The 17,126-nt window shown below is 42.7% G+C and overlaps 1 protein-coding gene across 2 annotated transcripts in view; it reads right to left on the bottom strand.

Moving 5' to 3' along the window:
* Nucleotides 1-17,126, bottom strand: part of IPCEF1 (interaction protein for cytohesin exchange factors 1) — a 491,098-nt gene that overhangs the window by 241,589 nt on the left and 232,383 nt on the right. For both annotated transcript variants that reach the window (XM_069769417.1, XM_069769418.1), the window contains one exon: nt 4,818-4,889. In XM_069769417.1, coding sequence (XP_069625518.1) covers nt 4,818-4,889 — 72 coding nt within the window. The remainder of the gene's footprint in view (nt 1-4,817; nt 4,890-17,126) is intronic.

The raw sequence follows: 17,126 nt of genomic DNA, 5'->3' as shown, positions 1-17,126 counted from the left end.
CATATGGTCTTAATGTAGACTTTAAGTTGAATCCAATCTTACAATCTTATAAAAAATAGAGTGGTTCTTTCTACCATACATCTACTGCTATAAAATACTGTGTATTGTATAGAATTTTTAGAGATTTTAATTTTTCTCTTTTTTTTTCAGATGTCCCATTCTGTGAAACTGGCATTACTTGCAAATTATTATATCAATTAACTTTACAATGACACTGTAAATTTTGAATAGGTGTATTAAATGAATTATGAGACAGCACTCATTGTTTTCTTCTTTCTTTTTATTTCTTTAAAACTGTGGCGTAATACACTTGGTTGCTTAGTGTTAGTGCGGGTGATTAGTGATACATGGGGGATTTCCCACCCCCTTTTGTGTCCCTATTTTCCTGCCCCGGTTCATGACTCCTTGCTTAATTGTGGGGAGTCAGGGACTGTTCACACTATATTGAGCTTATGCTCCAACCATTTGTGCCCATTATGAGTTTGTTTTTGTTTTTTTGGTTTTTTTTTTTTAAACATATGAGTGTGGTTCTCTATTTTGGAGACTATATCATATATAACGCTATCTTTGCCAGGAGAGTTGCGCAGACTTGAACTATGATGAGTTATATTTTGGGAATTACAATAAAAGAATTGTTACAAGTTCCGCAGACTAATGGCGATATATCTACTTCCCTTTTCTGTGATATTGGTCCTCTATGGTTTATGTACCTTTTCCAATATGGCGCCGCCGTCTTCAGCGCACTAGTGCGCAGATGCGGACCATAATCCTTTTGGTCTTTGCATAGATGTCACAGACATGCGCACTTGTATTAAGAAGATGCTGAAGGCTGGAACAACATGTTAGAGTATAATTGGGTATGCACCTTTTCCAATATGGCGCTGATGCCTTCAACACATTAGTGCGCAAATGCGGACCATAATTCATTGGGCCTTGTGCAGATGTCATAGACATGCGCACTGGTGTTAGGAGGACGCTGGAGACTTAAACACATGTGAGACTACATTTGTAAGGCCGGCGTCACACACAGCGTAAAACAATACGGTCCGTATATTACGGCCGTAATACGCTGAAAAGTCCCGAAAAAAGTGGTCCGTAGCTCCTCCGTAGGCAGGGTGTGTCAGCGTTTTTTGCGCATGGCATCCTCCGTATGTAATCCGTATGGCATCCGTACTGCGTGGTTTTCTCGCAGGCTAGCAAAACCAACATACCGCTATAGAAGTGATCCATGTGTCCCAAAAAGAAAAGAAAATATATATATACTGTCTATATATATATATATATATATATATATATATATGTCAGTAGACACATATATTAGAGAGAAAAGCCGGTAATTCAGTGCGGTGTACAGTAAAATCACACTGACAGCTTACAGTAGAATAGGTAGAATAAATGTGTACACATAGAATAGGTATATATATATATATATGTCAGTGAGACACATATATGTATATATATTAATATTTATTCCAGCGCTAGACAGCTTGAAAGCCGGTAATTCAATTACCGGCTTTTTCCTTCTCCTTCCTAAAACCCGACATGATTTGAGACATGGTTTACATACAGTAAACCATGTCTTCTCTCCATTTTTTTTGCAGATTCCACACTACTAATGTCAGTAGTGTGTATCTGCAAAATTTGGCCGTTCTAGCTCTTAAAATAAAGGGTTAAATGGCGGAAAAAATTGGCGTGGGCTCCCGCGCAATTTTCTCCGCCAGAGTAGTAAAGCCAGTGACTGAGGGCAGATATTAATAGCCTGGAGAGGGTCCACGGTTATTGGCCCCCCCCTGGCTAAAAATATCTGCCCCCAGCCACCCCAGAAAAGGCACATCTGGAAGATGCGCCTATTCTGGCACTTGGCCACTCTCTTCCCATTCCCGTGTAGCGGTGGGATATGGGGTAATGAAGGGTTAATGCCACCTTGCTATTGTAAGGTGACATTAAGCCTAATTAATAATGGAGAGGCGTCAATTATGACACCTATCCATTATTAATCCAATACTAGTAAAGGGTTAAATAAAACACAAACACATTTTTTAAAATTATTTTAATGAAATAAAAACAATGGTTGTTGCAGTATTTTATTCAACGCCCAATCCAGTCACTGAAGACCCTCGTTCTGTGAGTAAAAAAACATAATAAACCAACAATATACTTACCCTCCGCAGATCTGTAACGTCCAACGATGTAAATCTTTCTGAAGGGGTTAAAACATTTTGCAGCAAGGAGCTGTGCTAATGCAGGCTGCTCCTCGCTGCAAAACCCCAGGGAATGAGGCTAAAAATAGATCAATGATCTATATTTAGCTTCATTTGCGGTGAGGCGCCCTCTGCTGGCTGTTCATAGATCGTGGGAAATTACCTAGAAAGCTCCCAGGCTTTCTAGGCAATTTCCCACGATCTATAAACATCCAGCAGAGGGCGCCTCACCGCAAATGAAGCTAAATATAGATCATTGATCTATTTTTAGCCTCATTCCCTGGGGTTTTGCAGCGAGGAGCAGCCTGCATTAGCACAGCTCCTTGCTGCAAAATGTTTTAACCCCTTCAGAAGGATTTACATCGTTGGACGTTACAGATCTGCGGAGGGTAAGTATATTGTTGGTTTATTATGTTTTTTTACTCACAGAACGAGGGTCTTCAGTGACTGGATTGGGCGTTGAATAAAATACTGCAACAACCATTGTTTTTATTTCATTAAAATAATTTAAAAAAATGTGTTTGTGTTTTATTTAACCCTTTACTAGTATTGGATTAATAATGGATAGGTGTCATAATTGACGCCTCTCCATTATTAATTAGGCTTAATGTCACCTTACAATAGCAAGGTGGCATTAACCCTTCATTACCCCATATCCCACCGCTACACGGGAATGGGAAGAGAGTGGCCAAGTGCCAGAATAGGCGCATCTTCCAGATGTGCCTTTTCTGGGGTGGCTGGGGGCAGATATTTTTAGCCAGGGGGGGGCCAATAACCGTGGACCCTCTCCAGGCTATTAATATCTGCCCTCAGTCACTGGCTTTACTACTCTGGCGGAGAAAATTGCGCGGGAGCCCACGCCAATTTTTTCCGCCATTTAACCCTTTATTTTAAGAGCTAGAACGGCCAAATTTTGCAGATACACACTACTGACATTAGTAGTGTGGAATCTGCAAAAAAAATGGAGAGAAGACATGGTTTACTGTATGTAAATCATGTCTCAAATCATGTCGGGTTTTAGGAAGGAGAAGGAAAAAGCCGGTAATTGAATTACCGGCTTTCAAGCTGTCTAGCGCTGGAATAAATATTAATATATATACATATATGTGTCTCACTGACATATATATATATATATATATACCTATTCTATGTGTACACATTTATTCTACCTATTCTTCTGTAAGCTGTCAGTGTGATTTTACTGTACACCGCACTGAATTACCGGCTTTTCTCTCTAACAGCGCTGCGTATTTCTCGCAAGTCACACTGCTTGTCCGTGTGTAATCCGTATTTTTCACGCTTCCATAGACTTTCATTGGCATATTTCTTGCGCAGTACGGTGACAAACGCAGCATGCTGCGATTTTGTACGGCCGTAGAAAGCCGTATAATACTGATCAGTAAAATACGGCAAATAGGAGCAGGGGCATAGAGAATAATTGTGCCGTATTTTTTGCGAGTTTTACGGACGTAGATTCTGCGCTCTTACGTCCGTAAAACTCGCATGTGTGACGGCGGCCTAAGTGTGCGATATGGTATGTTTCACAAATTTGGGACACCTGAGTTGATTTGATTGATTATTTGGTAAATTTTAAAAGCTATCACTGTGCACTTTATGATATTTGTATATGAGTCATATATTGAATAGATTTACTACAATGGCTCTGATTGCACTTTTTTGGCTTAAAGGGAACCTGTCACCTGAATTTGGCGGGACTGGTTTTGGGTCATATGGGCGGAGTTTTCGGGTGTTTGATTCACCCTTTCCTTAACCGCTGGATGCATGCTGGCTGCAATATTGGATTGAAGTTCATTCTCTGTCCTCCGTAGTACCTGCCTGCGAAAGGCAATCTTGCATGCGTTGAACGGATTGCACCAACGCTATGTGAACCCAGCCTAACACTCACCTAGAAGCACAAACTATGTCTGGCAGGGATCAGGGGCACACAGCTCAGTTAAGTTGCTATTCAAAACACTGAACACCTGCAGAATGTCCCGCACGTCCCAGTCACAGAATGGACAGCAGAGCTGTCAATCAAGAAACTGACAGGCCAGCAAGCCCGCCACAGTATTGGACAGCTAAGCTGTCAATCAAGACACAGGCAGCTCAGCAAGACAGTTTCCACTGAACAGCATAGCAATCATGCACTGAGCGAAGGAATCGTGACACTGACATTCAGGATCGGACAATTTGCCAAAAATGAATCTAAAAGAAAGAAATGGCTCAAGAAATGTACTCATTCCTGTGGTACAAACAAGATGAAGATCTGCAGTGATACGTAAAGATATTTAACCAATATTTATTAAGCCCCCTACTTTAATAATTTTTATTTAGGATACCCCCAAAAAGCATAATGTGACAAAGAGGAAGACAATGTAAACCTAGTGACCCTCATCCATGCCAAGGATTTGGTTGATAATATACAGCTGCATATCTCCAACATACAGAAATCCAACTAGGCCGAAATGTTAGGCAGTCAGTGAATGATGTCCAATTAATGCTGCAGCTGGTGCCTAGAGGTAGGGCAGCACACGCAGAACTGGGTTTTCTGACTTGGAATTAAAATTAGGGTAAAGGATACATAATTGTTCAGATACAGTTCATTTTGATACTTACTTATTCATCTCCTCTCTATTTTCAGCAGCAAAATAAAAGCTCTTTGTCTTTGAATGACTGATCTTTATAGCACTTTAAAAGAAGCAAACAAAGTAAATGTAAGTGTAACAAATGAATTGGTCAATCACAGACAAAACTTACACAATTCTATATAATTATGTGAGTTTATCTTTTTGTTTTAAAACTTTTTATTTAATGACAAATACATGCTATGTAGCAAAGTCAGGTAGGCTAGAGTTAAATCGTAGCAGTACAGGCTCTGAATATCTGCACCCTGCTGGCTCTGCATATGACCCTGCTAGGTGTTCATTTTAGGCAACATAGGGGTAGAGTGAGTTGGGGGGTGGGCTGACCAGAGTGGAATTTTATTAGAGTTGGAGAGCAAGGCAATCCAGAATCTTTCTCTGAGAAGAGTCTGCACAGGCGGCTGTGTGCACCAAACTGCAAGTATCAGTAGTTTCTTTGGACGATAACCATTTTGTTTCGCCCAAACTTCATTGCCTATGTGAACGCTACCTACTGCCTACCTGAGAGCATAAATCCCTACCGATACAACTTTAAACAACTCTGATTTTAACCCCTTTCTGACATTAGATGTACTATCCCGTCGAGGTGGGGTGGGCCCCTATGACCACCGACAGGATAGTATGTCATATGCGATCGGCAGCGCTCACAGGGGAAGCGCCGCCGATCGTGGCCTATCGCAGCTGACATCCGGCACTATGTGCCAGGAGCGGACACGGACCGCCCCCGGCACATTAACCCCTGGCACACAGCGATCAAACATGATCGCGATGTGCTGGCGGTACAGGGAAGCATCGCGCAGGGAGGGGGCTCCCTGCGGGCTTCCCTGAGCCCCCCGCAGCAACGCGATGTGATCGCCTTGCTGCAAGGGTCTTCCTACCTCCCTCCCTGCTCCTGCAGGGAGGGAGGTGGCTTCACAGAGCCTGCTCAGAGCAGGCACTGTGAAGCCTGCACTGCTCTAAGTCAGATCGGTGATCTGACAGAGTGCTGTGCAAACTGTCAGGTCAGCGATCTGTGATGTCCCCCCCTGGGACAAAGTAAAAAAGTTAAAAAAAATGTTTCCAAATGTGTAAAAAAAAAAAAAAAATATTCCTAAATAATAATAATAAAAAAAAAATATTCCCAAAAATACATTTCTTTATCTAAATAAAAAAAAACAATAAAAGTCCACATATTTAGTATCGCCGCGTCCGTAACGACCCCACCTATAAAACTTGCCCACTAGTTAACCCCTTCAGTAAACACCGTAAGGAAAAAAAAAAAACGAGGCAAAAAACAACTCTTTATTATCATACCGCCGAACAAAAAGTGGAATAACACGCGATCAAAAAGACACATATAAATAACCAAGATACCGCTAAAAACGTCATCTTGTCCCCAAAAATGAGCTGCCATACAGCATCATCAGCAAAAAAATAAAAAAGTTATAGTCCTGAGAATAAAACGATGCAAAAATAATTATTTTTTCTATAAAATAGTTTTTATCGTATAAAAGCACCAAAACATAAAAAAATGATATAAATGAGGTGTCGCAGTAATCGTACTGACCCAAAGAATAAAACTGCTTTATCAATTTTACCAAACGTGGAACGGTATAAACGCCTCCCCCAAAAGAAATTCATGAATAGTTGGTTTTTGGTCATTCTGCCTCACAAAAATCGGAATAAAAAGCGATCAAAAAATATCACGTGCCCAAAAATGTTACCAATAAAAACGTCAACTTGTCCCGCAAAAAACAAGACCTCACATGACTCTGTGGACCAAAATATGGAAAAATTATAGCTCTCAAAATGTGGTAACGCAAAAAATATTTTTTGCAATAAAAAGCGTCTTTCAGTGTGTGATGGCTGCCAATCATAAAAATCTGCTAAAAAACCCGCTATAAAAGTAAATCAAAGCCCCCTTCATCACCCCCTTAGTTAGGGAAAAATTAAAAAAATTTATTTATTTCTATTTTCCCATTAGGGCTAGGGTTAGGGCTAGGGTTAGGGTTAGGGCTAGGGTTAGGGCTAGGGTTAGGGCTAGTGTTAGGGCTATGGTTAGGGTTAGGGCTAGGGTTACGGCTAGGGTTAGGGATAGGGTTAGGGCTAGGGTTAGGGTTAGGGCTAGGGTTAGGGCTAGGCTTAGGGTTAGGGTTAGGGCTAGGGTTAGGGTTAGGGTTGGGGCTAAAGTTAGGGTTAGGGTTGGGGCTAAAGTTATGGTTAGGGATTAGATTACATTTACAGTTGGGAATAGAGTTGGGATTAGGGTTAGGGGTGTGTCAGGGTTAGAGGTGTGGTTAGGGTTACTGTTGGGATTAGGGTTAGGGGTGCGTTTGGATTAGGGTTTCAGTTATAATTGGGGGGTTTCCACTGTTTAGGCACATCAGGGGCTCTCCAAACGCGACATGGCGTCCGATCTCAATTCCAGCCAATTCTGCGTTGAAAAAGTAAAACAGTGCTCCTTCCCTTCCGAGCTCTCCCGTGTACCCAAACAGGGGTTTACCCCAACATATGGGGTATCAGCGTACTCAGGACAAATAGGACAACAACTTTTTGGGTCGAATTTCTTCTCTTACCCTCAGGAAAATACAAAACTGGGGGCTAAAAAATAATTTTGGGGGGAAAGTTTTTTTTTCACGGCTCTGCGTTACAAACTGTAGTGAAACACTTGGGGGTGCAAAGCTCTCACAACACATCTAGATGAGTTCCTTAGGGGGTCTAGTTTCCAAAATGGTGTCACTTGTGGGGGGTTTCTACTGTTTAGGTACATTATGGGCTCTGCAAACGCAATGTGACACCTGCAGACCATTCCATCTAAGTCTGCATTCCAAATGGAGCTCCTTCCCTTCCGAGCCCTCCCATGCGCCCAAACAGTGGTTTACCCCCACATATGGGGTATCAGCGTACTCAGGACAAATTGTACAACAACTTTTGGTGTCCATTTTCTCCTGTTAACCTTGGTAAAATAAAACAAATTGGAGCTGAAGTAAATTTTTTGTGAAAAAAAGTAAAATGTTCATTTTTATTTAAACATTCCAAAAATTCCAGTGAAGCACCAGAAGGGTTAATAAACATCTTGAATATGGTTTTGAGCACCTTGAGGGGTGCAGTTTTTAGAATGGTGTCACACTTGGGTATTTTCTATCATATAGACCCCTCAAAATGACTTCAAATGAGATGTGGTCCCTAAAAAAAATGGTGTTGTAAAAATGAGAAATTGCTGGTCAACTTTTAATCCCTAACAAAAAATTTTGGTTCCAAAATTGTGGTGATGTAAAGTAGACATGTGAGAAATGTTAAAAACTCACATATTCCTTTGTGAAAAGATATATCCCAAAGGAAAAACGAAGTGAAGAGAAGAAGGTATTATTAAAAATGATTATGTTTATTAACAATAATTAAAAGCTTAACAATAAAGTACACCAAGTGGGGACAAAAAGACAGGGTATTTACCACCAGACAAAACCTGGGGAGACGAACCTACTCCATGCAACCACGGGTTAAATATAATGAAATTTAAACCCAGAGTGTCACATGTGATATAATTAGTGGTGATACAAATATATGTAAACCAGGCAGCGCAGAAAGGCACAGAATATTGTTTATATTTAACCCATGGTGGCATGGAGTAGGTTCGTCTCCCCAGGTTTTGTCTGGTGGTAAATACTCCCCCTGTCTTTTGTCCCCACTTGGTGCACTTTATTGTTAAGCTTTTAATTATCGTTTTTCCTTTGGGATATATCTTTTCACAAAGGAATATGTGAGTTATTGATGTTTGAAGTGACTTCAGCCTGTCTGAAATAGGACTATGGGAATCATATGTGAGAAATGTTACTTATTAAGTATTTTGTGTGACATATCTCTGTGATTTAATTGCATAAAAATTCAAAGTTGGTAAAATTGCGAAATTTTCATAATTTTTGCCAAATTTCCGTTTTTTGCACAAATAAACACAGGTACTATCAAAGAATGTTTACCACTATCATGAAGTACAATATGTCACGAGAAAAACATGTCAGAATCACTGGGATCCGTTGAAGTGTTCCAGAGTTATAACCTCATAAAGGGACAGTGGTCAGAATTGTAAAAATTGGCCCGGTCATTAACGTGCAAACCACCCTTGGGGGTAAAGGGGTTAAGCTTTTTTTTATATATATAAATTATAGGGGGGAAAGTGTGTGAATTGATTTTTTTTAAAAGCTTTTTTTAATTGTATTTTGTAGCTTGGTTAGGGGACTTGAACCTGTAATCATATCATTGCATATACCATTTATTGAAATGCTAGTGTATTGCACAGACTTCATAAAAGAACCAAGAGGGCAACTATAGGGGCCTACAGCAGGCCTCTGGCTGCCATGTCAACCCATTGGCACCCTAAAGGGTGTTATGGGGAGGGGTTTAATATGGACCAGCCTAATCTGAGATTAACAGTAGCTTCTAAATGGCAGCAATTTGAGTCATCTATGATAAAGGCTAGGTTTTTGAGCTCGCTACATATACTAATGTATAATGTGCCATTACATCCTGCATCAGTAAGAGGTTAAACCAAAGAAACAGATACAGAATCAAGCTTACTTCATAGATACCTTAACAGAAAAAAGCCTACTACAGAAATACAATAACAGAATCATACTTACTACACAGATACGGTAACAGAACTAAAATCACTATCTACAAAGTGCTATATACATAATATATAAACTGAATTTAAAGGCAAGCATATTAAAACATTCAGGGTTTTGTTTGTATAATCTACATTTGCTTACATCAGAAAAATATATCTATTTCAATTGTTTTAAAAAATGCAATAAATATAAAGGTGTATTACTGGCAAATAGGGTTGAGCGACTTTTACTTTTTTAGGATCGAGTCGGGTTTCGCGGAACCCGACTTTCTCAAAAGTCGGGTCGAGTGAAATCGGCCGATTATCGCGAAAAGTCGGGGATCGATCGAAACACGAAACCCAACGCAAGTCAATGGGGAAGCATAGTCGGCAGTGAGTGGAGGCCAGGAAAACACCTACAGTGCCCATTTTAATGGAAAAAACATCCATTCTTGTTACTGAAGCTTGTCAATCTTAATTTACCTTATAATAATAGTTAGGCATTGGAAATTGGGGGTCATTTGGCTAAAGTTGTGGGGGGTATAGCTGGTTCAAGTTTTTAGTGGGCCCAGGAAACGTGGACTACGTCACGGCAGTGGAGCAGGGAGAGGTAAGTATTTCAACTTTGCAAGTGCTGTGATCCTGAGCAAGCAGGGGGGGACCACTCGTTCGGATTGGCACTGGCACAGGGCCCCTCAAAGTACGGCGGTGTGTTTGCACGGCGGGGGCTCCTCCCACCGTCAGTGACACTTTTGCATACTATGAGGGGCCCTGTGCCAGTGACATTGCCAACGAGTATGCCACCCCACACCTGATCAAGGAACCTGCACTTTCATCTGCACCTTCCTCTTTGTCCCCGTGTAAGGTGGTATAGTATGCGGGAAGGGGAACCTGACTTTCAGCAGGGTCAGATTCTGGCTGTGTAGCGTGCAAGATGAATGTAGTGGTCTGGGTCAATGTACCAGCAGACTCATCTAGCACTGGCTGGGCAATGGGCAGGATGAGGAGGAAACACAGGTATAGGCCCAAATAATAAAGTGGGCTAAATGCAGTTCAAAATTGGTAACAGGGCTAACCAGGCGGCATTGCTTTGTTCAGTGGAGGACAACTGTAATGAGAGGCTGACACACTGAGTAGTGTTATGACCTGGTGGTTAAGAGGCCACACTGAAATGACCTGGTGGCTAAAACGCAACATGGAACGAGCTCTGAGAAGGTTGTATCTCTACTCACCGCAGTCCCTAATCCTAACAACACAACTAGAAATAGCCGTGGGATGTTCCTGACACTCCCTAGACACCTCTTCACAGCCTCAGATATAACCACTCCAAAAGAAGGAGATAGAAAGCTATCTTGCCTCAGAGAAACCCCCAAAAGGAAAGACAGCCCCCCACAAATATTGACTGTGAAAGGAGAGGGAAATGACGAACACAGAAATGAAATTAGATTTCAGCAAAGGGAGGCCAAAACTAAACTAGATAGACAGAGAGCAAAGGATACTGTGCGGTCAGTATTAAAAACTACAAAATCCATGCAGAGTTTACAAAAATGAACTCCACACCGACTCACGGTGTGGAGGGGCAAATCTGCTTTCCCAGAGCTTTCAGCTAGCCTGAATAAGACATAGTGACAAGCTGGACAAAAGAGACAAAAATGCAAAGCAATAGAGTCCAAACAAATGGACAAACAAAACTAGCAAAACTTATCTTTTGCAGACAAGGACTGGCCATATGAGAAATCCAAGGGAAGAATCAAATCCAACTAAGAACATTGACAGCAGGCATGGACTAAGGCCCAGAGCAGGTTTAAATAACAAACCCAGGCAAGGCGATTAGTGAAGGCAGCTGCCACAGCTACCTAACGGAGCAGCAGCTCCACTCGAAACCACCAGAGGGAGCCCAAGGGCAGAACTCGCAAACATACCATCAGCAACCACAAGAGGGAGCTCCAGAACGGAACTCACAACAGTACCCCCCCCTTGAGGAGGGGTCACCGAACCCTCACCAGAGCTCCCAGGCCGATCAGGACGAGCCAAATGGAAAGCATGAACCAAATCGGGAACATGAACATCGGAGGCAACAACCCAAGAATTATCCTCCTGGCCATAACCCTTCCACTTGACCAGATACTGAAGCTTCCTCCTCGAAAAACGAGAATCCAAAATCTTCTCTACCACATATTCCAATTCCCCCTCAACCAACACCGGAGCAGGAGGATCAACGGAGGGAACCATAGGTACCACATATTTCCGCAACAAGGATCTATGGAACACATTATGAATGGAAAAGGAAGCTGGAAGGGCCAAACGAAAAGACACTGGATTGATAATTTCAGAAATCTTATAAGGCCCAATAAAGCGAGGCTTGAACTTAGGGGAAGAAACCTTCATAGGAACATGACGAGAAGACAACCAGACCAAATCCCCAACACGAAGCCGGGGACCAACACACCGACGACGGTTAGCAAAACGCTGAGCCTTCTCCTGAGACAACGTCAAATTGTCCACCACATGAGTCCAAATTTGCTGCAACCTGTCCACCACGGAATCCACACCAGGACAGTCAGAAGGCTCAAGCTGCCCTGAAGAAAAACAAGGATGAAAACCAAAGTTACAAAAAAAAGGCGAAACCAAGGTAGCCGAACTAGCCCAATTATTAAGGGCAAACTCGGCCAACGGCAAAAAGGTCACCCAATCATCCTGATCAGCAGACACAAAGCATCTCAAATAGGTTTCCAAGGTCTGATTGGTTCGCTCCGTTTGGCCCTTTGTCTGAGGATGGAATGCAGAGGAAAAAGACAAATCAATGCCCATTCTAGCACAAAAGGACCGCCAAAACCTAGAAACGAACTGGGAACCTCTGTCAGACACAATATTCTCCGGAATACCATGCAAACGAACCACATGCTTAAAAAATAATGGAACCAAATCAGAAGAGGAAGGCAACTTAGGCAACAGCACCAAATGGACCATCTTAGAAAACCGGTCACATACCACCCAGATGACAGACATCTTCTGAGAAACAGGAAGATCAGAAATAAAATCCATGGAAATATGCGTCCAGGGCCTCTCAGGAATAGGCAAAGGCAAAAGCAACCCGCTGGCACGGGAACAGCAAGGCTTAGCCCGAGCACAGGTCCCACAGGACTGCACAAACGAACGCACATCCCGCGACAAGGAAGGCCACCAAAAGGACCTAGCCACCAAATCTCTGGTACCGAAAATCCCAGGGTGACCAGCCAACACCGAACAATGAACCTCAGAAATTACCCTACTAGTCCATCTATCAGGAACAAACAATTTCCCCACAGGACAGCGGTCAGGTTTATCAGCCTGAAACTCCTGAAGTACCCGCCGTAAATCAGGGGAGATGGCAGAAAGAATCACCCCCTCCTTGTGGATCCCAGCCGGCTCAAGAACTCCCGGAGAATCAGGCAAAAAACTCCTAGAAAGGGCATCAGCCTTCACATTCTTATATCCAGGAATATATGAGACCACAAAATCAAAACGTGAGAAAAACAAAGACCACCGAGCCTGTCTAGGATTCAACCGCTTAGCAGACTCGAGGTAAATCAGATTCTTGTGATCAGTCAAGACCACCACGCGATACTTGGCTCCCTCAAGCCAATGTCGCCACTCCTCAAATGCCCACTTCATAGCCAACAACTCCCGATTGCCGACATCATAATTACGCTCAGAAGACGAAAATTTTCTGGAGAAGAAGACACAAGGTTTCATCAAAGAGCCATTAGAATTTCTCTGAGACAAAACGGCCCCTGCCCCAATCTCAGAAGCATCGACCTCAACCTGAAAAGGGAGAGAAACATCTGGCTGACGCAACACAGGGGCGGAAGTAAAACGACGTTTAAGCTCCTGAAAGGCCTCAACAGCCGCAGAGGACCAATTCACCACATCAGCGCCCTTCCTCATCAAATCGGTCAGAGGCTTCATCACACTAGAAAAATTAGCAATAAAGCGACGATAAAAATTGGCAAAGCCCAAAAATTTCTGAAGGCTCTTTACAGATGTAGGTTGAGTCCAATCATGAATGGCCTGGACTTTAACAGGGTCCATTTCAATAGCCGAGGGAGAAAAAATGAAACCCAAAAAAGAAACCCTCTGAACTCCAAAGAGGCACTTAGACCCCTTCACAAACAACGCATTAGTACGAAGGACCTGAAACACCATCTTAACCTGCTTCACATGAGACTCCAAATCATCGGAGAAAACCAAAATATCATCCAAATACACAATCATAAATTTATCCAGATAATTCCGGAAGATATCATGCATAAAGGACTGAAATACCGATGGAGCATTAGAGAGCCCGAATGGCATTACAAGATATTCAAAATGGCCTTCAGGCGTATTAAATGCTGTTTTCCATTCATCACCTTGTTTAATACGCACAAGATTATACGCCCCTCGGAGGTCAATTTTAGTAAACCAACTAGCACCCTTAATCCGAGCAAACAAATCAGAAAGCAAAGGTAACGGATACTGGAATTTGACAGTGATCTTATTGAGAAGGCGATAATCTATACAGGGTCTCAAGGAGCCATCCTTCTTGGCAACAAAAAAAAATCCCGCTCCCAACGGTGACGAAGACGGGCGAATATGCCCTTTCTCCAAGGACTCCTTTACATAACTCCGCATAGCGGCATGCTCTGGCACAGACAGATTGAAAAGTCGGCCCTTAGGGAACTTACAGCCAGGAATCAAATTAATGGCACAATCGCAGTCCCTATGAGGAGGCAGGGAACTGGACTTGGGCTCATCAAATACATCCTGGAAATCCGACAAAAACTCAGGAACTTCAGAAGAAGGGGACGAGGAAATGGACATCAAAGGAATATCACTATGTATCCCCTGACAACCCCAACCAGTCACAGACACAGATCTCCAATCCAGCACTGGATTATGTTCCTGTAACCATGGAAAACCCAGCACAACAACATCATGCAAATTATGCAACACCAAAAAACGAATATTTTCCTGATGTGCTGGAGCCATGCACATGGTTAACTGTGTCCAGTACTGAGGTTTATTCTTGGCCAATGGCATAGCATCAATCCCCCTTAAGGGAATAGGACTCTGCAAAGGTTCCAAGGAAAAACCACAGCGCTTGGCAAATTCTAAGTCCATTAAGTTCAGGGCAGCGCCAGAATCCACAAATGCCATAACAGAAAAGGACGACAATGAGCAAATCAGGGTAACAGACAAGAGAAATTTAGGCTGCACAGTACTAATGGTAACAGACCTAGGGACCCTCCTAGTACGCTTAGGGCAATCAGAAACAGCATGAGCCGAATCACCACAGTAAAAACACAGGCCATTCTGACGTCTGAATTTCTGCCTTTCTGCTCTAGTCAAAATCCTATCACATTGCATAGGCTCAGGACTTCGCTCAGAGGACACTGCCATATGGTGCACCGCCTTGCGCTCACGCAAGCGCCGATCAATCTGAATGGCTAGAGACATAGATTCGCTCAAACCGGTAGGCGTAGGAAAACCCACCATAACATCTTTAAGGGTTTCAGAAAGACCTTTTCTGAAAATATCAGCCAGCGCCTCTTCATTCCATTTAGTGAGCACAGACCATTTTCTAAATTTCTGGCAATATAACTCTGCCGCTTCCTGACCCTGACACAGGGCCAACAGTGTTTTCTCAGCATGCTCTATAGAGTTAGGTTCGTCATACAACAATCCGAGCGCCTGAAAGAATGCATCTACATTCAATAATGCCGGATTCCCTGTTTCAAGAGCAAATGCCCAGTCTTGAGGATCACCACGCAGTAAGGATATGATAATTTTCACTTGCTGAATGGGATCACCAGAAGAACGGGGTTTCAAAGCAAAAAACAATTTGCAGCTATTTTTAAAGTTCAAAAACTTGGATCTGTCCCCAAAAAACAAATCAGGAGTAGGAATTCTTGGCTCTAGAGCCGGAGTCTGAACAATATAATCTTGGATACTCTGGACTCTTGCAGCAAGTTGATCCACACGAGAAAACAAACCCTGAACCTCCATACCAGAGCATATATCCAGCACCACCCAGATATCAAGAGGAAAAAGAAGACAGAACAGAGCACAGAAAAAAAATGGTTCAGAACTCTTCTTTTTTCCTTCTTTTGAGATGCATTCAATTCATTCTTGGCCTGCTGTACTGTTATGACCTGGTGGTTAAGAGGCCACACTGAAATGACCTGGTGGCTAAAACGCAACATGGAACGAGCTCTGAGAACGTGGTATCTCTACTGACCGCAGTCCCTAATCCTAACAACACAACTAGAAATAGCCGTGGGATGTTCCTGACACTCCCTAGACACCTCGTCACAGCCTCAGATATAACTACCCCTAAAGAAGGAGATAGAAAGCTATCTTGCCTCAGAGAAACCCCCAAAAGGAAAGACAGCCCCCCACAAATATTGACTGTGAAAGGAGAGGGAAATGACGAAAACAGAAATGAAATTAGATTTCAGCAAAGGGAGGCCAAAACTAAACTAGATAGACAGAGAGCAAAGGATACTGTGCGGTCAGTATTAAAAACTACAAAATCCATGCAGAGTTTACAAAAATGAACTCCACACCGACTCACGGTGTGGAGGGGCAAATCTGCATTCCCAGAACTTCCAGCTAGCCTGAATAAGACATAGTGACAAGCTGGACATAAGAGACAAAAATGCAAAGCAATAGAGTCCAAACAAATGGACAAACAAAACTAGCAAAACTTATCTTTTGCAGACAAGGACTGGCCATATGAGAAATCCAAGGGAAGAATCAAATCCAACCAAGAACATTGACAGCAGGCATGGACTAAAGCCCAGAGCAGGTTTAAATAACAAACCCAGGCAAGGCGATTAGTGAAGGCAGCTGCCACAGCTACCTAACGGAGCAGCAGCTCCACTCGAAACCACCAGAGGGAGCCCAAGGGCAGAACTCGCAAACATACCATCAGCAACCACAAGAGGGAGCTCCAGAACGGAACTCACAACAGAGTAGGCCCAAATCAGTAAGTAGGCTAAATGCAGTTCAAAATTGGTAACAGTAGTAAACAGGCGGCACTGCTTTGTTCAGTGGAGGAGAACAGCAAGGAGCGGAAGACACCGTTAGTAAGCCCAACCAAACTAGTAGGCCAAATGCAGTTTAATATTAAAAATATTTAATGAAAGCCTGAAGATAGAAGCTCAGGAAAGGAAACCAGGAGAACACCTAGGAGCGGCAGACACCGTTAGTAGGCCCCAACCAAACTAGTAGGCCAAATGCAGTTAAATATTAAAACTACTTAATGAAAGCCTGAAGATAGAAGCTCAGGAAAGGGAACCAGGAGAACACCTAGGAGTGGCAGACACCGTTAGTAGGCCCCAACCAAACTAGTAGGCCAAATGCAGTTTAGTATTAAAACTACTTAATGAAAGCCTGAAGATAGAAGCTCAGGAAAGGAAACCAGGAGAACACCTAGGAGCGGCAGACACCGTTAGTAGGCCCCAACCAAACTAGTAGGCCAAATTCAGTTTAATATTAAAACTACTTAATGAAAGCCTGAAGATAGAAGCTCAGGAAATTAAACCTGGAGAACACCTAGGAGCGGCAGACACCGTTAGTAGGCCCCAACCAAGCTAGTAGGCCAAATGCAGTTTAATATTAAAAATATAGGCCGAAAGCCTGAAGATTGAAGCTAAGGCAAGTAAACCAGGAGAACAC

The sequence above is a fragment of the Ranitomeya imitator genome, chromosome 5 (genome assembly GCF_032444005.1).
Source record: "Ranitomeya imitator isolate aRanImi1 chromosome 5, aRanImi1.pri, whole genome shotgun sequence".
In the NCBI taxonomy this organism is placed as follows: domain Eukaryota; kingdom Metazoa; phylum Chordata; class Amphibia; order Anura; family Dendrobatidae; genus Ranitomeya; species Ranitomeya imitator.
Note: the sequence above shows the minus strand (reverse complement) of the source record. Positions and strands in the feature narration are given on the sequence as shown.